General features: G+C 50.6%; 2 protein-coding genes across 3 annotated transcripts; both read right to left on the bottom strand.

The window, feature by feature from the left end:
* Positions 1-7,926: 7,926 nt before the first annotated feature.
* On the bottom strand, positions 7,927-9,764 carry c16h19orf85 (chromosome 16 C19orf85 homolog). Its single transcript, XM_066712865.1, has 3 exons — positions 9,568-9,764; positions 9,173-9,279; positions 7,927-8,748 (listed from the first exon to the last, which is right to left on the bottom strand). Exons 1-3 carry the CDS (start codon positions 9,762-9,764, stop codon positions 8,123-8,125), a joined length of 930 nt encoding a protein of 309 aa, XP_066568962.1. The 3' UTR covers positions 7,927-8,122.
* A 1,058-nt stretch (positions 9,765-10,822) lies between these two features.
* On the bottom strand, positions 10,823-21,737 carry kcnj14 (potassium inwardly rectifying channel subfamily J member 14). 2 transcript variants are annotated; one of them, XM_066712852.1, is made up of 5 exons: positions 21,551-21,737; positions 19,623-19,745; positions 16,108-17,685; positions 12,762-13,079; positions 10,823-12,189 (listed from the first exon to the last, which is right to left on the bottom strand). In XM_066712852.1, exons 3-5 carry the CDS (start codon positions 17,323-17,325, stop codon positions 11,788-11,790), a joined length of 1,938 nt encoding a protein of 645 aa, XP_066568949.1. In that variant the 5' UTR covers positions 17,326-17,685; positions 19,623-19,745; positions 21,551-21,737; the 3' UTR covers positions 10,823-11,787. The 2 variants fall into 2 exon arrangements, with proteins under 2 accessions (XP_066568949.1, XP_066568944.1); XM_066712847.1 differs by lacking the exon at positions 19,623-19,745.

Raw genomic sequence — 21,737 nt, 5'->3', positions numbered from 1 at the left:
AACGGGAGCTTCGTGCCCTGGATGTGCATCCCACAAATCTCCATCAACTGCAAGATGCTATCCTATCAATATGGGCCAACATTTCTAAAGAATGCTTTCAGCACCTTGTTGAATCAATGCCACGTAGAATTAAGGCAGTTCTGAAGGCGAAAGGGGGTCAAACACAGTATTAGTATGGTGTTCCTAATAATCCTTTAGGTGAGTGTACAGTACAATATACTACAGCGCAGTGCAATACAGTACAATATACTAAGGCACAGTACGATACAGTACAATAAACTACAACGCAGTGCGATACAGCGCAGTGCTGGGCAGTACAGGCAGCTCCGTGCAGTAAAGTGTAGTATGGTATTAAAATAGTAACAGTACTCTCATGCAGTGCGGTGCAGTATTGTGTAGTATAGTTTTGTGTAGTGTAGCACACTGCCATAAGCTCCAGTGCAGTCCAGTTCACTGCAGCTCTGAGCACTGCAGTCACACTTCGGTAACCCAATTAACCTCTAATTACTCCCCTCACCTCATCACTTAATTAGCTAACGACGGACATTAATCAGCCTGAGTTAATTAATCATGAGACAAGGGGTGGGGGGGGGGGGAGTGATTGTATTTTTCTTTTAATGTGTAAACTCAGCGGTTGAGTGGTTGATGATTATGATTATTATTATTAAGATGATTATTATTGTGATTCTTCTTATTATTATTATTACTGATGCTGTATTCATGTTTTTGTTGCTGTCCAGAGCTGTGTGACACGTCCAGGGAGGGAGAGAGAGAGAGAGAGAGAGAGAGAGAGAGAGAGAGAGAGAGAGAGAGATTTTTACACTACTGCTGTCCGCACAGCCTGGCTCCAGTCTGACATTATTATGGGATGTTTCAGATCATGTGACAGACAGAGTATCAGCTCTGTGAAATCTTATTGGTGCTTTTTTTGAACGTCATTATTTTATTGATCTTTATTTAATTGTATTGAAGTTTCCTGATATTTAATTCATATGAGTCGCCTGTTGCTGTGTGCGTGTGTGTATGTGTCTGTGTGTATGTCTGTGAGTGCGTGTGTGTATGTGTCTGTGTGTGTGTGTATGTGTATGTGTGTGTGTCTCTGTCTGTCAGCTAGAGAGTTGAGGATTTTAATACACTTTACAAAATTAATTTTGACTCTGTGTATTACTACATTACAGACACGCACAACAAAACACACACAGTACAGTGCAGACACACACACATAGTACACACACACACAATACACAAACACACACACAGTATACACAGTAAAGTATACATACCAAACACACAGTACATTACACACACACACACACACACACACACACACAGTACAGTAGACTGTCTTTCTATATGACAGTGAGTATAGTGTGATTGCACAGTGCGCTGTTATAAACCGGGTCCCTAAGGAACTGCATCCCAGGCGGGGGGTTGGGCTGCTCACAATAAGATCAGATACACATAAGTCCACACAGAATAACCCACACACTCACTGATACTGACCCACACATGATAACACACACTCAGTCATGCATCATGCACACTGTACCAGCACACGCACACAAATATCTGAACACGCTCTTATTCTGCTTCATCATTTTATTATGATTTTTAAAGTCATGGTCACAGTCATCTCTGCACTGTGGGAGTCTGGGCTGTGCAGCACTGCAGTCGCTGTCAGGAACTGGTCGAGCTGGACGGCACTGAGCCGGACCGCCCCCCCCAATGGCACTGAGCCGGACCGCCCCCCCAACGACCAGAGGAGCTCGTTCAAACACACACAGCACCGGCTCAGGATTCACAGCACCAAGAGCAGCCGGACTCACACAGCCAGAGGCCAGAGTGTGGGTGAGTGAGTGTGTGTGTGTGTGTGTGTGTGAGTGAGAGCAGTGTGTGTGTGTCTCTGTGTGTGCGTGTCTCTGTGTGTGAGTGAGAGCAGTGTGTGTGCGTGTCTCTGTGTGTGTGAGTGAGAGCAGTGTGTGTGTGTCTCTGTGTGTGCGTGTCTCTGTGTGTGAGTGAGAGCAGTGTGTGTGCGTGTCTCTGTGTGTGTGTGAGTGAGAGCAGTGTGTGTGCGTGTCTCTGTGTGTGAGTGAGAGCAGTGTGTGTGCGTGTCTCTGTGTGTGAGTGAGAGCAGTGTGTGTGCGTGTCTCTGTGTGTGTGAGTGAGAGCAGTGTGTGTGCGTGTCTCTGTGTGTGTGAGTGAGAGCAGTGTGTGTGTGCGTGTCTCTGTGTGTGAGTGAGAGCAGTGTGTGTGCGTGTCTCTGTGTGTGAGTGAGAGCAGTGTGTGTGCGTGTCTCTGTGTGTGTGAGTGAGAGCAGTGTGTGTGTGCGTGTCTCTGTGTGTGTGAGTGAGAGCAGTGTGTGTGCGTGTCTCTGTGTGTGTGAGTGAGAGCAGTGTGTGTGTGCGTGTCTCTGTGTGTGTGAGTGAGAGCAGTGTGTGTGTCTCTGTGTGTGAGTGAGAGCAGTGTGTGTGTGCGTGTCTCTGTGTGTGAGTGAGAGCAGTGTGTGTGTACGTGTCTCTGTGTGTGTGTGAGTGAGAGCAGTGTGTGTGTCTCTGTGTGTGAGTGAGAGCAGTGTGTGTGTACGTGTCTCTGTGTGTGTGTGAGTGAGAGCAGTGTGTGTGTCTCTGTGTGTGAGTGAGAGCAGTGTGTGTGCGTGTCTCTGTGTGTGTGAGTGAGAGCAGTGTGTGTGCGTGTCTCTGTGTGTGTGAGTGAGAGCAGTGTGTGTGCGTGTCTCTGTGTGTGAGTGAGAGCAGTGTGTGTGCGTGTCTCTGTGTGTGTGAGTGAGAGCAGTGTGTGTGCGTGTCTCTGTGTGTGTGAGTGAGAGCAGTGTGTGTGTGCGTGTCTCTGTGTGTGAGTGAGAGCAGTGTGTGTGCGTGTCTCTGTGTGTGAGTGAGAGCAGTGTGTGTGCGTGTCTCTGTGTGTGTGAGTGAGAGCAGTGTGTGTGTCTCTGTGTGTGAGTGAGAGCAGTGTGTGTGCGTGTCTCTGTGTGTGTGAGTGAGAGCAGTGTGTGTGTGTGTCTCTGTGTGTGAGTGAGAGCAGTGTGTGTGCGTGTCTCTGTGTGTGTGAGTGAGAGCAGTGTGTGTGTGCGTGTCTCTGTGTGTGAGTGAGAGCAGTGTGTGTGTACGTGTCTCTGTGTGTGTGTGAGTGAGAGCAGTGTGTGTGTCTCTGTGTGTGAGTGAGAGCAGTGTGTGTGCGTGTCTCTGTGTGTGTGAGTGAGAGCAGTGTGTGTGCGTGTCTCTGTGTGTGTGAGTGAGAGCAGTGTGTGTGTGCGTGTCTCTGTGTGTGTGAGTGAGAGCAGTGTGTGTGTGCGTGTCTCTGTGTGTGTGAGTGAGAGCAGTGTGTGTGTGCGTGTCTCTGTGTGTGAGTGAGAGCAGTGTGTGTGCGTGTCTCTGTGTGTGAGTGAGAGCAGTGTGTGTGTGCGTGTCTCTGTGTGTGTGAGTGAGAGCAGTGTGTGTGTCTCTGTGTGTGAGTGAGAGCAGTGTGTGTGCGTGTCTCTGTGTGTGTGAGTGAGAGCAGTGTGTGTGTGTGTCTCTGTGTGTGAGTGAGAGCAGTGTGTGTGCGTGTCTCTGTGTGTGTGAGTGAGAGCAGTGTGTGTGTGCGTGTCTCTGTGTGTGAGTGAGAGCAGTGTGTGTGTACGTGTCTCTGTGTGTGTGTGAGTGAGAGCAGTGTGTGTGTCTCTGTGTGTGAGTGAGAGCAGTGTGTGTGCGTGTCTCTGTGTGTGTGAGTGAGAGCAGTGTGTGTGCGTGTCTCTGTGTGTGTGAGTGAGAGCAGTGTGTGTGTGCGTGTCTCTGTGTGTGTGAGTGAGAGCAGTGTGTGTGTGCGTGTCTCTGTGTGTGTGAGTGAGAGCAGTGTGTGTGTGCGTGTCTCTGTGTGTGAGTGAGAGCAGTGTGTGTGCGTGTCTCTGTGTGTGAGTGAGAGCAGTGTGTGTGCGTGTCTCTGTGTGTGTGAGTGAGAGCAGTGTGTGTGTGCGTGTCTCTGTGTGTGTGAGTGAGAGCAGTGTGTGTGTCTCTGTGTGTGAGTGAGAGCAGTGTGTGTGCGTGTCTCTGTGTGTGTGAGTGAGAGCAGTGTGTGTGCGTGTCTCTGTGTGTGTGAGTGAGAGCAGTGTGTGTGCGTGTCTCTGTGTGTGAGTGAGAGCAGTGTGTGTGCGTGTCTCTGTGTGTGTGAGTGAGAGCAGTGTGTGTGCGTGTCTCTGTGTGTGTGAGTGAGAGCAGTGTGTGTGTGCGTGTCTCTGTGTGTGAGTGAGAGCAGTGTGTGTGCGTGTCTCTGTGTGTGAGTGAGAGCAGTGTGTGTGCGTGTCTCTGTGTGTGTGAGTGAGAGCAGTGTGTGTGTCTCTGTGTGTGAGTGAGAGCAGTGTGTGTGCGTGTCTCTGTGTGTGTGAGTGAGAGCAGTGTGTGTGTGTGTCTCTGTGTGTGAGTGAGAGCAGTGTGTGTGCGTGTCTCTGTGTGTGTGAGTGAGAGCAGTGTGTGTGTGCGTGTCTCTGTGTGTGAGTGAGAGCAGTGTGTGTGTACGTGTCTCTGTGTGTGTGTGAGTGAGAGCAGTGTGTGTGTCTCTGTGTGTGAGTGAGAGCAGTGTGTGTGCGTGTCTCTGTGTGTGTGAGTGAGAGCAGTGTGTGTGCGTGTCTCTGTGTGTGTGAGTGAGAGCAGTGTGTGTGTGCGTGTCTCTGTGTGTGTGAGTGAGAGCAGTGTGTGTGTGCGTGTCTCTGTGTGTGTGAGTGAGAGCAGTGTGTGTGTGCGTGTCTCTGTGTGTGAGTGAGAGCAGTGTGTGTGCGTGTCTCTGTGTGTGAGTGAGAGCAGTGTGTGTGTGCGTGTCTCTGTGTGTGTGAGTGAGAGCAGTGTGTGTGTCTCTGTGTGTGAGTGAGAGCAGTGTGTGTGCGTGTCTCTGTGTGTGTGAGTGAGAGCAGTGTGTGTGTGTGTCTCTGTGTGTGAGTGAGAGCAGTGTGTGTGCGTGTCTCTGTGTGTGTGAGTGAGAGCAGTGTGTGTGTGCGTGTCTCTGTGTGTGAGTGAGAGCAGTGTGTGTGTACGTGTCTCTGTGTGTGTGTGAGTGAGAGCAGTGTGTGTGTCTCTGTGTGTGAGTGAGAGCAGTGTGTGTGCGTGTCTCTGTGTGTGTGAGTGAGAGCAGTGTGTGTGCGTGTCTCTGTGTGTGTGAGTGAGAGCAGTGTGTGTGTGCGTGTCTCTGTGTGTGTGAGTGAGAGCAGTGTGTGTGTGCGTGTCTCTGTGTGTGTGAGTGAGAGCAGTGTGTGTGTGCGTGTCTCTGTGTGTGAGTGAGAGCAGTGTGTGTGCGTGTCTCTGTGTGTGAGTGAGAGCAGTGTGTGTGCGTGTCTCTGTGTGTGTGAGTGAGAGCAGTGTGTGTGTGCGTGTCTCTGTGTGTGAGTGAGAGCAGTGTGTGTGCGTGTCTCTGTGTGTGTGAGTGAGAGCAGTGTGTGTGTGTCTCTGTGTGTGCGTGTCTCTGTGTGTGAGTGAGAGCAGTGTGTGTGCGTGTCTCTGTGTGTGTGTGAGTGAGAGCAGTGTGTGTGCGTGTCTCTGTGTGTGAGTGAGAGCAGTGTGTGTGCGTGTCTCTGTGTGTGAGTGAGAGCAGTGTGTGTGCGTGTCTCTGTGTGTGAGTGAGAGCAGTGTGTGTGCGTGTCTCTGTGTGTGTGAGTGAGAGCAGTGTGTGTGTGCGTGTCTCTGTGTGTGAGTGAGAGCAGTGTGTGTGCGTGTCTCTGTGTGTGTGAGTGAGAGCAGTGTGTGTGTGCGTGTCTCTGTGTGTGAGTGAGAGCAGTGTGTGTGCGTGTCTCTGTGTGTGAGTGAGAGCAGTGTGTGTGCGTGTCTCTGTGTGTGTGAGTGAGAGCAGTGTGTGTGTGCGTGTCTCTGTGTGTGTGAGTGAGAGCAGTGTGTGTGCGTGTCTCTGTGTGTGTGAGTGAGAGCAGTGTGTGTGTGCGTGTCTCTGTGTGTGTGAGTGAGAGCAGTGTGTGTGTCTCTGTGTGTGAGTGAGAGCAGTGTGTGTGTGCGTGTCTCTGTGTGTGAGTGAGAGCAGTGTGTGTGTACGTGTCTCTGTGTGTGTGTGAGTGAGAGCAGTGTGTGTGTCTCTGTGTGTGAGTGAGAGCAGTGTGTGTGCGTGTCTCTGTGTGTGTGAGTGAGAGCAGTGTGTGTGCGTGTCTCTGTGTGTGTGAGTGAGAGCAGTGTGTGTGCGTGTCTCTGTGTGTGAGTGAGAGCAGTGTGTGTGCGTGTCTCTGTGTGTGTGAGTGAGAGCAGTGTGTGTGCGTGTCTCTGTGTGTGTGAGTGAGAGCAGTGTGTGTGTGCGTGTCTCTGTGTGTGAGTGAGAGCAGTGTGTGTGCGTGTCTCTGTGTGTGAGTGAGAGCAGTGTGTGTGCGTGTCTCTGTGTGTGTGAGTGAGAGCAGTGTGTGTGTCTCTGTGTGTGAGTGAGAGCAGTGTGTGTGCGTGTCTCTGTGTGTGTGAGTGAGAGCAGTGTGTGTGTGTGTCTCTGTGTGTGAGTGAGAGCAGTGTGTGTGCGTGTCTCTGTGTGTGTGAGTGAGAGCAGTGTGTGTGTGCGTGTCTCTGTGTGTGTGAGTGAGAGCAGTGTGTGTGTCTCTGTGTGTGAGTGAGAGCAGTGTGTGTGCGTGTCTCTGTGTGTGTGAGTGAGAGCAGTGTGTGTGTGCGTGTCTCTGTGTGTGAGTGAGAGCAGTGTGTGTGTACGTGTCTCTGTGTGTGAGTGAGAGCAGTGTGTGTGCGTGTCTCTGTGTGTGAGTGAGAGCAGTGTGTGTGCGTGTCTCTGTGTGTGTGAGTGAGAGCAGTGTGTGTGTCTCTGTGTGTGAGTGAGAGCAGTGTGTGTGTGCGTGTCTCTGTGTGTGAGTGAGAGCAGTGTGTGTGCGTGTCTCTGTGTGTGAGTGAGAGCAGTGTGTGTGCGTGTCTCTGTGTGTGTGAGTGAGAGCAGTGTGTGTGTGCGTGTCTCTGTGTGTGTGAGTGAGAGCAGTGTGTGTGCGTGTCTCTGTGTGTGTGAGTGAGAGCAGTGTGTGTGCGTGTCTCTGTGTGTGTGAGTGAGAGCAGTGTGTGTGTCTCTGTGTGTGAGTGAGAGCAGTGTGTGTGCGTGTCTCTGTGTGTGTGAGTGAGAGCAGTGTGTGTGTGCGTGTCTCTGTGTGTGAGTGAGAGCAGTGTGTGTGTACGTCTCTCTGTGTGTGAGAGCAGTGTGTGTGTGCGTGTCTCTGTGTGTGTGAGAGCAGTGTGTGTGTGCGTGTCTCTGTGTGTGTGTGAGTGAGAGCAGTGTGTGTGCGTGTCTCTGTGTGTGAGTGAGAGCAGTGTGTGTGCGTGTCTCTGTGTGTGTGAGTGAGAGCAGTGTGTGTGCGTGTCTCTGTGTGTGTGAGTGAGAGCAGTGTGTGTGTGCGTGTCTCTGTGTGTGAGTGAGAGCAGTGTGTGTGCATGTCTCTGTGTGTGAGTGAGAGCAGTGTGTGTGTACGTGTCTCTGTGTGTGTGAGAGCAGTGTGTGTGTGCGTGTCTCTGTGTGTGTGTGAGTGAGAGCAGTGTGTGTGCGTGTCTCTGTGTGTGAGTGAGAGCAGTGTGTGTGCATGTCTCTGTGTGTGTGTGAGTGTCTCTGTGTGTGAGTGAGAGCAGTGTGTCTGCGTGTCTCTGTGTGTGAGTGAGAGCAGTGTGTGCGTGTCTCTGTGTGTGTGAGTGAGAGCAGTGTGTGTGCGTGTCTCTGTGTGTGAGTGAGAGCAGTGTGTGTGCGTGTCTCTGTGTGTGTGAGTGAGAGCAGTGTGTGTGTGCATGTCTCTGTGTGTGTGTGAGTGAGAGCAGTGTGTGTGTCTCTGTCTCTGTGTGTGTGTGAGTGAGAGCAGTGTGTGTGCGTGTCTCTGTGTGTGAGTGAGAGCAGTGTGTGTGCGTGTCTCTGTGTGTGTGTGAGTGAGAGCAGTGTGTGTGCGTGTCTCTGTGTGTGAGTGAGAGCAGTGTGTCTGCGTTTCTCTGTGTGTGTGACTGAGAGCAGTGTGTGTGTGTGTGTGTGTCTCTGTGTGTATGTGAGTGAGAGCAGTGTGTGTGTGTGTCAGTTCATCTGTGTGGGTGTGAGAGAGTACTGTGGGTGTGAGTGTGTGTGTGTGTGTGTGTGAATGTGCGTGCGTGCGTGCGTGTGCGTGTGCGTGTGTTTTATCACAGCCTCAGTACAGCGGCCAGGCAGCCGCTTCCGTCCAATCCGCTGCCTCGGCGACGATGTCATCGAACAGCCCCTCCCCCTCCTCGCAGGGAGGGAGCAGCAGCAGTGGGAGGAGGCGGGGCCTGGGTGGGGGGGCGGGGAAGGACTCGGCCACACCCAGGAAGGGAGAGAGCGGCACGGAGGGGGAAGGGGCGTGGAGGCAGGGAGAGGACTGCAGAGGGAGAGGATGGAAGAGAGGGAGAGGAGGAGGAGGAGGAGAGACAGAGACCCCAGTTCCTGCCAGCACCTCCTCCCCCTCTGCCCATCCTCCCCAGTCTGCCCCGAACACAGACCCCTCCACTCCCTCCCTCCATCCCTCTCGCCATCCCTCCCTGTCTCCCTCCGCCTCCTCTCTCCCCCAGGCTCCTCCCTCTCTCCTCCAGGCTCCTCCCTCTCTCCTCCACCGGGAGTCCCTCTGTGTCTCTGGGCTCAGTGACTGGGGCCGGTGTGTCCGCAATGAGGGTCCCCCCAGCTCAGTCTCAAGGGTTCCTAGGGGTTTTGGTTCCTGTTTGTTTTGGGGGGGAGAAGAGGGAGAGAGAGGAGGAGGAGGAGGAGGAGCAGGAAGAGGGGTAAGGGTAGAGTTTGGTAAAGCTGGGATGGAGGCAGAGAGAGAAGGAGAGAGGGGGTATAGTGAAAATGAGGGAGAGAGGAAGGAGAGGAGTAAAAGACAGAGGGAGAGGAGTGGGGGACAGAGAAGGAGAGGAGTAAAAGAGGGAGAGGAGAGAGAGAGGAGTGGGGGATAGAGAGGGAGAGGAATGAGAGACAGAGAGAGGGAACGGTGGGGGAGAGAGAGATCTGTATTGGAATTCATCTTAAAAATAAAGAAATATTACAATGTTTAAATGTCCATATTAATATCTACTCTTGACCCATCAGACCCCTCTAGCTCAGCTGCAACCCCATGAGCAGCCATTTTAGCTGGAAGCCCCCATAGCCCCTACAGTTAGGTCTCTTACACTTGAGCCACAATGGCATCAGTTTCCTGCTTCAGGAAGGGAGTATCAGGAACCTGTACCTCCTTTTCTCAGGCCGTCTAATTGGTCCGCAGGTCGGCGAGACGGGGACTGTGACAGGATGGCTGAAGCCAGCTGCCGATTGGCTGCTTCGATTTCAGCAAACTTCCTGTTTGGAAAAAAGAGGGGATGGAGGGGTGAGTGACAGATGGATGACATCACAAGTAACCAACCAATCAGAGTCTTCAGTCAGTGTGTGCACCTGTGTGTGTTGTTGTGTGTTGTGTACATAGTTGTGTATTATGCACCTGAGTGCATGGTGTGTCATGTATTGTTGTGGGTTGTGTGTTGTTTACCTGTGTGTTCTTGTATGTCATGCACCTGTGTAAGGGTTATGTTGTTTGTGGTGTGGTGTGTGCATTGTTGTGTATTTTGTATGTTTTTGTGTGTTGTGTACCTGTGTATGAGGTTGTGTAGGAAGCGGCGGTGGTTGACTCTGCGCCTCTCTCTTGCCCGGGGGGGGCGCTGCAGGGACCGTGCAATGTGCCCCCCCGCTGAGGTCACGAAGGTCAGGAGGTCACGACCCCCTGCACCACCGCGATGAGGACAGGAGCTTACCCCTGGGGATGGGGTCAAAGGGCACTGGGGCCGCATGGCTGAAGGGAGGTGGAAAGAGAGCAATGGAGAGATTAATACTGTGCAGTACCTTAACAAAGACACACACAGAGACGCACAGTGACACACAGAGACACACAGAGAGACATAGAGACACACAGTGACACAGTGACAAAGAGAGACACAGAGACACACAGTGACACACAGAAACACAGAGAGAGACAGAGAGACACAGAGACACACAGTGACACAGAGACACAGAGAGAGACATAGAGACACACAATGACACACAATGACACATACAGACATACAGAGAGAGACAGAGACACAGAGAGGGACATAAACAGACACAGATAGAAACAGATTTACAAAGACATACAGTGACACATACAGACACACAGAAATATAGAGACACACTGTGACACATAGAGACATATAGAGACATACAGAGACACACTGACAGAGAGATACAGACATAGAGAGAGACAGATACATAGACATACAAAGATACACAGTGAGACAGAGACCAAGAGAGAGACAGACACACAGAAACAGAAACTTACCTAGTCACTACACAGCCTGGTGAAAGAATGCTATAGAGAGATAAACTGAGAAAACATCTATACAGAGGAGGAGGAAGTGGGAGAGAGTGAGAGAGAGAGAGAGAGAGAGAGAGAGGAGGGGACTTTGACCAGACAACACAGCATTACATTAAAACTGCGCTGAGAGAGGGAAGGAGGGATGAGATGGAGTGATGGGGGCGAGACGAGTGAGAGAGAGAGAAAGATAAATAAAGGACCGACAGAATAGAAAAGAGAGAAAGGGAAGTCAGGAGGTTTGTGAAGATTGCAGCGTTGATTGCCTTTGTCAAGGGCCCCAGTCTGCAGCCTTAACGAGCAAGGGCAGGAGCAGGGCAATTAACTGCCTATTAACCTTAACAAGCTCTTAACGAGGCCACCTTTCCCAACCTGACAATTTACACCAATTAACACATTCCACTGCGCAAGATATGAACTTGTTGCTACCACAGGAAACACACACACAGAGGGACAGCCGTCCCCGTCCCCCTGAGCAGCCAGGGAACTGAGGGTCTCGGGTCAGTTTTTCACAACATGGGTTTATTCACAACTCCAATGTGTGCAGCCACACAGGGTTTGTCAGTGCTCGAGACAGACAACACAGGAACCGTCACACAGACAGTGGGCAAACACAAGTAGAAAGTTGCACACAACACAACACAGCACAACACAACACAACACAACACAGTACGATTTCAAACGATAGAATTCACTGCAAAACCAATATTCTGCAACGCAACACTACATAAAACAATTCACTCTCATACAATCCACTAGTACACAATACTATACAATAAAATATGTACTACAATATAAATGTACTATACAATACAATGCAATATAATGTAATGTACTACAATACAATAAAGTGCAGTGCTTGTGCAGTTACACTGTGTAGCAGCAGTATGATGAGGTGTAGTATAGTACAGTATACACACACAGTACAGAACAGACACACAGACACACACACACACAATACAGACACACACAGTACAGACACACACAGTACAATACACACACACAGTACAGTACAGACACACACACACAGTACAGACATACACACACAGTACAGTACAGACACACACACACAGTACAGACATACACACACAGTACAGTACAGGCCAGTCGAGTCCATGGTTTGAATAGGTCTTCAGTTCCCAGGATGCACTGCTGCAGCACTGGTGTCCCTCTGGGTTCCAGTGGGTGACAGACAGAGCCAGATCGCCAAGCCCAATCAGGAGACAGGATGGAGACACGCCCCTTCCCCTCTGTGTGTCTCTGTATGTTCTGTGTCTTTTTATGTCTGTGTGTCTCTCTGTGACTCTGTGTCTCTCCATCTGTGTGTCTGAATGTTTCCCTAGGTGTCTCCCTCTCGTTCTCTTTCTAATTCTTCCTCTTTCTCTCCCTCTCCCTCCCTCCCTCTTCTCTCTCCCCCCCTCTCCTTCTCTCCCTCTCCTTCTCCTTCTCTTAATTTTTCCCCTCTCTCAGCATGTCTGTAAGTAAGGGGAGAGAGGCAGTGGTAGTGGGAGAGTGCGGGGCTGGGCCAGTGTGGGCATGGCCCGTGTCAGAGGGGGTGTGGCCTGGGGCAGCATGTGTGTGCCTGAGCGGCACTGTGTGTGCGATTGTGTGTCTGCGTGTGCGTCTCCAAGAGGGGGCCAGAGGAGGCGGGGTCCAGTCAAAATGGGCGGGGCCAGATCCAGCTGTGGTGATGCGGGCAGCAGGGGGTGGGACTGTGGGCAGCTGCTGTCCAATGAGGTGAGCTCGTTCTCGTAGCAGAAGGAGGCCTGGGAGCTGGGCGTGGATGGACTCGCCTTTTCCAAATCCTGGGCGCTGCATGTGGGCGTGTCCAGAACCTTGTAGGTGCGATGGAAGAAGGAATAATCCACCTGAGAGAGGGAGAGGGAGAGGGAGAGGGAGAGGGAGAGGGTGTAGTGACTGTTCCCATTTCCTTGGTCTTGAGCACTGCACAAGTCTGTCAGTGTTTTGGCAACACTGATGCCAATAGTCTGGCAATAAAGCATTATCAATTTGAATTTGAGAGGAAGAGACCAAAGATCCTCTATTTAAACAAGACAGTCAACTCCGCCTATTTAACATTGGAACTTCCATCTTACCTGAAGCGGTGCATTGTGGGAGTCACCAAGAGTTGCGTTGGTGCTTTTCAAGCTATCTTATTTGAGTTAGTGGCCTATAAATAATTTCCCTCATTTCTTTAAGTACTGTTGGAAATATCCCATCTGGCCCAGGTGATTTGTTTGTTTTTAATTCTGCTAGTCCCTTTAGTACCTCCTCCTCATTTATCCTGATCTCTCTTAGGGTTTGACTGGACTGGTTGTTAACCTGTGGCATGTTATCTGTCTTTTCTTTTGTAAAAACCTCTGTGAAATATTAAATTCAGTCAGTCACTCTCTTTTCCTCCCTCCGTCTCCTCTCCCCTCTGCCGTTACCCCTCTCTAACCTGGTAGCTGTGCTTCCTCTCGAACAGCACAGGTTCAAAACGATGGCCCCACAGGATCTCCGAGGCCAGGTACGAGCTGCGGGCCTGAGTGGTCATTGCCGTGGCCTCCACCATGCCCTCCAGGATGACCACCAGCTCCAGGGTGCGGTCAGCCAGCAGCGCCCGGCGGTCCAGTTCATACAGGGGGCTGTCCCGGTCGATGGGGTGGACGATGGTGACCGGTGAGACCAGGAAGATGCGGTCTGCCCCCGTGTCGAAGCCCACGTTGATGTCCAGCTGCTCCAGGGGCAGGAACTCACCCTCAGGGGTCATCCGTGGCTGGGGCAACAGAGAGAGGCAGGGTTAGAGAGAGATTGACCGATACACCGACTGACTGACTGACACACTGACACAGTGACACATTGACTGACACACTGACACAGTGACACATTGACTGACTGACTGACACAGTGACACATTGACTGACTGACTGACACACTGACACATTGACTGACTGACTGACTGACACCCTGACTGACTGTATGACACACTGACTGACTGACAGACTCACTGACTGACTGACACACTGACACACTGATACATTGACTGTTTTTGAATTTCATCAAGGAGGGGACTATTGTTAGTGGTTTATGATCAATGGTGAAGACAGGCATTGTGGGTGGAGGGTTGGTGCTCCATTGGCTTGCAGACCACCTCTGTCTTAGTGGTGTTGACCCATCCTGCTGTAGGCCTTTACGCCAGCAACCAGGATGGCTGACAGGTCATCAGGAATGTGGGCCAGGAGAGCACAGTTATCTGCATACTGCAGCTCAAGAACCTGCCCCATTGAGACCTTGGAGGCTGCCTGGAACCTCCTGATGTTAAAGAGGTTCCTAACCAACCTGAAGTCCACCACAACTCCACTGCTGTCCTCAAGGTCCCTGTGGAGAAGCTGGGTGGAGGAAGATGTCAGGTTGAGTAGGGCTTCAAAGTGCTCAGCCCACCTCAGTAGGATCTGGTTTTGGTCCTTCAGGAGAGTCAGGGAGTATGCATGTTGTCCAGTAGAGTGGTTATGGAATCTGAGTTTTCATCAAACCAGTCTTGATGTTTACGGCCCCTGTAGCCTATGGAGGGTACTGCAGCTTCATAGAGTGCTTGGCTCACAGAGGTCCACGTCTGGTCCACTGGTCCTTCTGATCTGACGAGAGGCTCCATCTCCCATAGCCTTTCTATGAAAGCGGCGGTATACGTCCCTGGCCTCAGCTTTTTGGAGCCGGGCACAGTGCAGTCTCTTCTTACAGGACTTCTGCAGGCGCTGGGGGGGGCGTACTATCACCTTGAGTTTGGCCATGATGATACGATGATCAGTCCAGCACTCTGCTCCCCTCATCTCCTCCACTGATGTCATCATGTCTCTTGTCAATATAAGACCTTAAATATTGTTTACTGTATATCTTGTATACTCTTGTGTAAATTGGAATGTGTAAAATGTGTAAAACCTTGAACTGCACTGTATTATTGCACTTTTTGTATATTTTGTAAGTCACCCTGGACAAGTGCGTCTGATAAGAAATTAATAATAATAATAATAATAATAATAATAATAGTAATAGTAATAGTAATAGTAATAGTAATAGTAATAGTAATAGTAATAATAATATCATGATGATGAGTCTGTGTGTGATGCCCAGCGATGGCCTGGTGTCCCGTACTGGGTGTATTCCTGCTTTGCGCCCTATGCCTGCCAGAATCGGCTCCGGCTTCCTTGCGACCCTCGCCAGGATAAGTGGTTTCGAAGATGGATGGATGGATGGATGAATAGTATGAGGATGAAGTCAATCAGGTGCCAGTGCTTGGATCGGGGGTGCATCCAGGATTTTTTATATTTATTTTTATGCTGGAACAGAGTGTTAATAAACTCATGTAATTTGCGTTGACCTGGCCAACTCCATGCCTTCCCAGCACTCCATATCTTGCAGTCTTTTCCCACCCTGGCTTGTCTCTCCGGAGGATGCAGTGAAGGGCTTCATCCACAGACTGATAGAAGCTGTCTTTTGCCTCATTCTCTGATGATGGGGTGGGTGTGTAAGCACTGAGAAGAGTAGCGTAGCGCTTCTTAGCCAGGAGGATACGGAGAGACATTTAGCTGATGCACGGGTGTTTCAGTAAGGCAGGGTAGGAGGCTGTTCTTGATTGCTAGACCCACATCATGCTGATGTTGTCCACCAAATGGGTCACCCTTCCAGTAGAAGGTGTAGCCTTCTCCTTCCTCCCTCAGGGAACCTTCTTCCAGAAACCTGGTCTCACTCAGGGAAGCAATGTCAACGGCGAGCTGCAGAGAAAGTGAGATCGGCCCTGACAGTTTTTACATGTTAATTGATATTTCAGGGCTCTGTCGTTTCTGTGGAGAGATGTTCATCACTGTTGAGGATCCTCACATTCCATGTTGCCAGTTTAAGTATAATAATTATATTATCTTGACCACAGAGAAGAATGACCCGATAAGCCAGTATGCTATGCAGGTGTGTGATGGCCCTCCCCTTTCAGGGTGAGCAGTGTGAGTCCTTAATAGTGCTGCTCTGTCGCACAGGGGCCTGAAAGCAGCTGCCACTCATCCCAGCTGCTAGTGACCAATACCCTGTGCTGTGGTGTGTAGGGGTCTGACTGGGGGCTCCCGGCGCATTCAGACCTGCCCCCGTCACCAGACACCACATCGCCGCCACACTTCACAGACCAGATGTTATGGCACTGAAGGTCAGAAATGGAGACCTGCACAGAGAGGCTTTTTCACAAGTCACTGGAGGTGCACAAACTCCAGTGGAACTTCTTGGCTGTAGTAAGGAGAGTTCCAGGGGGAAACCCAAAATGACTGGGCCTTCCACAGCTGCAGGAGGCTGCCAGATCACCAGTTTGTTGGAGTCTGCCTTTCACACACCGCCATGTGCATCGCTTTTCTCTCAGGGTGTGCTGCCCTAGCCTTTGTCTTCCACGACTCACCCACAAGGCAGTGGGACAGTAGTTAATGGCTGCCAGGGCGTATCTACGCATAGGTGGGCCTGTACACATGCATCTCTGGGGCTCCCTGCTGCTCCGAGATCCCCTGCTATTTGGCCTGAGGTTGCAAAACACATCAGTTACCGTGAGGCCCAGCAGAGGTCTTGGTGATGGAGAGGTTATGTACAGACCGGGGAAGCCTTACATTGCTGCTCCACAGTTCACCACAAGGGCTGAAAGTGAGAGGGTGCAGGCAACTTGCCTCTAACTAGCTGCTACTGCACTAGACGCATCACATGCACCCTGCAGAAATCCACCGACTGACTGACGCACTGACTGGACATTACAGAACATTACCCCCTCCGTCTCGTACCCTCAGCAGCTGCGCCCGCACGTGTGCCTCCACCAGGTGGCTGTCCCGCAGGTTGGCCACACGCCACATCAGGCACAGCTGCCCGTCCCGCTGGCACACCACGGCATGCTGGGAGAAGGCCAGAGTGGCATTGCGTCTCTTGGGCTGGGCGATCTTGGCCAGCACAGCGCCGACCGCCAGGGCGTCGAGCAGGCAGCCCACGATGCACTGCAGCGCCAGCGCCCCGACGGCCAGCGGGCAGGCCTCTGTCACGCCGCGGAACCCATAGCCAATGGACGTCTGCGTCTCCAGGGACAGCAGGAAGGCGCTCAGGAAGCTGCGCACCTGCAGGAAGCAGGGGGATGGGGAGGAGGGGGCAGAGGGAGAGGGGGAGGGCAGAGGCTGTGGCTCTATCTGGGAATGGGACAGCGACTGATTGACAGAGAGATGTCCCAGCTGAGACTGGGGCACTGGGACAGACTGGGACTGATCTGAGGACAGTGACTGAGAGAGTGAGGTGTTGGAAGGAGGGAGTGGGGGAGGAGGAAGAGAAGGGAGAAGGGGCAGGCTGTGGGGAGGGGGGAGGTTGGAGGCCAGGTCTCCATGGGTGATAGCGATGACCCAGAAGACCAACCCGAACAGCAGCCAGGACAGCAGGAAGGACAGGGAGAAGCCAACGATGAGCCAACGCCAGCGGGTGTCCACGCAGGTGGTGAACATGTCACCCAGGTACCGCTGGCCCCGCCCACTCACGTTCAGGAAGGCCACGTTGCAGTGCCCGTCCTTCGCCACCAGGCGGCTTCTCCCGCCCCTCCCCCTCCCCCTCCTCCTCTTCCTCCTCTTCCTCGGCCTCCTTCCCTCAGCCCCTCCAGGCCTGTCCTCTCCGCCTTCTGCTCCTGCCCCCTCCTCTCCTTCCTCCTCCACCTCCTCCCCCTTTCCCCACATTCCTAATTCCCCTCCCCCTCCTTTCCTGCTGCTCATAGATAAACCCCACCCCTTCTGAGAGGGAGGGGGAGGGGAGGGGGTCTCTGGGCAGCTGCACTCCCCCCCTCTCCTCTCCTCCTCTTCCTCCTCCTCCTTCTCCTCTTTCTCCTCCTTTCCCTCTGTCCCTGCTCCGCCCTCCCCCTCCGCCTCCCCGGCCGTCTCCACAGCATTCTGGGCCAGCCCCATCACCTCCTCCGCCTCCAGGGGCCCGTCCAGCACCGCGCTGAACCGCCGCTTCACACGGGCCGCGGCCATGGCCACCGGGTGGGGCGTTGCTGTGGGCGGGGTTCGGGTGTGGTGGTGTGTGGGTGGGGCTTGTTGTGTGTGCTGGTTCCGCCCTGTGGTGGGTGGGTGTTTCTTTAATTGTGTGTGTGAGTGTGACTGCAAGTGTGTGTGTTTTAAATAGTGTTGTGTAAATGTGTGAGAGTGTATGTGTATTTATTTAGTCGGTGTGTCAGTCAGTCAGTCAGTCAGTCAGTCAGTCAGTCAATCTTTATTCCTTCTATCTCTTCTTCTCCTTTGTATTTTTCTTCCACTTGTCTTTCTCCTCCTCTCTTCCTCCTCCTCTCCTCAGCCTGGTCCAGTCCAGCCCAGTCTAGAACCCAGGATCTACAACTGGAAGCAGGCAGGCAGACAAACAGATAGACAAAAAATCTCAGACTTGGTGTGTGTGTTTGTGTCTGTGGGAGTGAGAGTATGTGTTTCTAATATCTGTCAATTAATCAACTGAGAAATTGATTAGTAATCTCTCGCTCTGATTTCTGCCGATTGGCTAAAGAAAGCAAATCCTGCTGGTACAAGATTCTGATTGGCCAAGACAAGCAAATCCCTGTCACAACACTTGTGGTTGGCTGAAGAGGTCAGGTGGCCTTTTCCTGCTATCCTGGCTGCTGAACCAGAGACGGACACTGTGATTGGTCAGATCCAAGAGCCTTCTTTTGCATTGCAGCCCTGATTGGTGGAGAGCTGCAGCCCGTTAAGAGGGTCTGTCTGGTATCAGTCTACTCACTTTCCCACTCGAATGGTAAGAGAAATAGGAGGGGAGTTTGGGACCATCTATAAAAGGGTCAGAATAAATAAAAAAGTGACTACCTCTCTCTCTTCAATATCAATTTAATGTCCTTTATTGGCATGACTAAAATTCCACAGTGTTGCTACTGATTAACTGTTCATTACAGCACATTAACACTGACTGACTGACTGGACACTACAGCACATTAACACTGACTGACTGACTGGACACTACAGCACATTAACACTGACTGACTGACTGGACACTACAGCACATTAACACTGACTGACTGGACACTACAGTACATTAACACTGACTGACTGGACACTACAGTACATTAACACTGACTGACTGACTGGACACTACAGCACATTAACACTGACTGACTGGACACTACAGCACATTAACACTGACTGACTGACTGGACACTACAGTACATTAACACTGACTGACTGACTGAACACTACAGCACATTAACACTGACTGACTGACTGGACACTACAGCACATTAACACTGACTGACTGGACACTACAGTACATTAACACTGATTGACTGACTGGACACTACAGTACATTAACACTGACTGACTGGACACTACAGCACATTAACACTGACTGACTGACTGGACACTACAGTACATTAACACTGACTGACTGGACACTACAGCACATTAACACTGACTGACTGGACACTACAGCACATTAACACTGACTGACTGACTGGACACTACAGTACATTAACACTGACTGACTGGACACTACAGCACATTAACACTGACTGACTGACTGGACACTACAGTACATTAACACTGATTGACTGACTGGACACTACAGTACATTAACACTGACTGACTGACTGGACACTACAGTACATTAACACTGACTGACTGACTGGACACTACAGCATATTACCACTGACAGAGAGAGAGGGAGGGAGTGAGAGGGCGAGGAGGGAAGTAGGGATGATTGAAGTAGAGAAGAGGATTTGTGTTAAACGGAGAGAGGACGAGACGGATTAAAGGAGAGATAATCTTTTCATCTCTTTATATAAATGTTGGTGTGGGTGTGTGAGTGTGTTGTTCTTTAACAGATTTTGATAGAAAAGTGAGTTCTGTTCTCACAACTAGTCTCTCCTCTCTCTCTCCTTCTCTCTTTCTTTCCCCCTCTCCCTCTCTCCACACATCTATATTTACACCCTGACAAATAGTGATAGCAGAAGTGCGGAGAGAGCGATAGAGACCAGAGAAGTGGTGGAAAAGAGAGACAGAGATAGACTAAAGTGTTGGAATTCACAGCCATAGAGATAAGTCCAGTTACCACATCATCTCCCTCACTCTATCCCTCATTCCCTCGCTCTCTCACTCTATCCCTCTATCCCTCGCTCCCTCCCTTGCTCCCTCGCCCTTAGATTAAGGTGTGTAGATTAATGTTGTTAAGAGGCCTGATCTCAATGTCACCCCCTGAACATGCAGATCAAATACCTCCCTACCTCCCTCTCTCTTTCTCAATGTCCACCCCTTCTCTCTCCTTCTCTACCTACCTCTCTTTCACAGGCTGTCTGTCTCTCTGGACTGCACTGGACTGGACGGGACTGTGCTGCTCCCTCTCTCACACTCTCCTAACTCAGCTTTGCACTGATCAATTCAGCCGATTGATTAGATTCCTGCCACAGACAGATACACACAACACGACCCGTCAATACCAGAGCGCTCCTTCTCTCCCCTTCTCCATCGCTCCCTCTCTCCCTTGCTCTCTCTTTTTCCATCCGTTTCCTTCTCCCTCTATCTCTCTCTCCATCCCACACACACACACACAGTACAGACACACACACAGTACAGACACACACACAGTACAGACATACACACAGTACAGACACACACACAGTACAGACACTCACACACACAGTACAGTACAGACACACACACACACACAGTACAGACACACACACACACACACACACACAGTACAGACACACACACACACACAGTACAGACACACACACACACACACACACAGTACAGACACACACACACACACAGTACAGACACACACACACACACACACACAGTACAGACACACACACACACACAGTACAGACACACACACACACACACACACACACACACAGTACAGACACACAGTACAGACACACACACACACACACACACACACACACACACACAGTTCAGACACACAGTACAGACACACACAGTGCAGTCTGATAAACTGACTGAATGACACACCAAGTGTCTGTCTCTCTCTGTCTCTGTGTCTCTCTGTGTGTCTCTTTGTGTCTCTGTCTCTGTGTGTCTCTGTTTCTGTGTCTCTCTCTCTGTGTCTGTCTCTCTTTGTGTCTCTGTGTGTTTCTCTGTGTGTCTGTCTCTCTCTGTGTCTCTGTTTGTCTTTGTGTCTGTCTATGTGTCTGTCTCTCTGTGTGTCTGTCTCTCTGTGTCTCTGTATCTGTTTGTCTCTTTGTCTCTCTCTGTGTCTCTTTGTGTCTCTGTCTCTGTGTGTCTCTGTTTCTGTGTCTCTCTCTCTGTGTGTGTTTCTCTGTGTGTCTGTCTCTCTGTGTGTCTCTATGTCTGTGTCTGTCTCTCTCTGTGTCTCTGTCTTTGTGTCTGTCTCTCTCTGTGTCTCTGTCTTTGTGTCTGTCTATGTGTCTGTGTCTCTGTTTGTCTCTTTGTCTCTCTCTGTGTGTCTGTCTCTCTGTCTGTCTGTCTCTGTTTGTCTCTTTGTCTCTCTCTGTGTGTCTGTCTCTCTGTCTGTCTGTCTCTGTTTGTCTCTTTGTCTCTCTCTGTGTGTCTCTGTGTGTCTGTCTCTCTGTGTGTCTGTGTCTCTGTTCCTTTGTGTGTCTGTCTCTCAGTGTGTTTCTGTGTCTGTCTCTCTCTGTCTCTGTCTCTCTGTGTGTCTGTCTCTGTTTGTCTGTGTGTCTGTCTCTGTTTGTCTGTGTGTCTCTCTCTGTGTCTCTCTGTGTCTCTGTTTCTCTGTGTGTCTGTCGCTCTGTGTGTGTCTGTGTGTCTGTGTGTCTTTGTCTCTGTGTGTCTGTCTCTCCTTGTGTCTCTGTGTCTCTGTTTCTCTGTGTGTCTGTGTCTCTGTGTGTGTCTGTGTGTCTGTCTCTGTTTGTCTCTGTCTCTCTGTGTGTCTCTGTGTGTCTGTCTCTCTGTGTGTCTTTATATTATATACATCTTTATTCTGACTAGATTAGACTTTCTGTAACTACAGATATTTCCTCAAATCTCCCTCTCTCTCCCTCTCTCTCATGCATCTATATATGAACAGGAGAAGAGATCTAAAATATTTCCTGTTCAATATCAACAACTAAAACAATAATAATTATAATTACACAACGTGAATTTCATATAATAATAATAATAATAATAATAATAATAACATACATTAGTAATTCAATCATGCACTGATGATGATGATGAAGACATGAGGATAAATATGATTAATTAATAGCCTTACCTTTAAAACTGGGCAGTAATAACTTCTTAAAATTCATCCTGTCTCTCTCTCTCTCTCGGACACGTCATGTCGGTGAGAAGTTTTGCGTCTTGTATTCTTTAAAACACAAATATTGTCCGTCCGCCGGGACTGCGCTCAGTGAGCCATCTCTCTCTCTCTCTCCCTCCCTCCTATCTGAAGCGAGCTT

Source organism: Amia ocellicauda, chromosome 1, assembly GCF_036373705.1.
Source record: "Amia ocellicauda isolate fAmiCal2 chromosome 1, fAmiCal2.hap1, whole genome shotgun sequence".
NCBI lineage: Eukaryota > Metazoa > Chordata > Actinopteri > Amiiformes > Amiidae > Amia > Amia ocellicauda.
The sequence above is the reverse complement of the archived record's forward strand: the minus strand, read 5'-3'. Positions and strand labels throughout refer to the sequence as shown.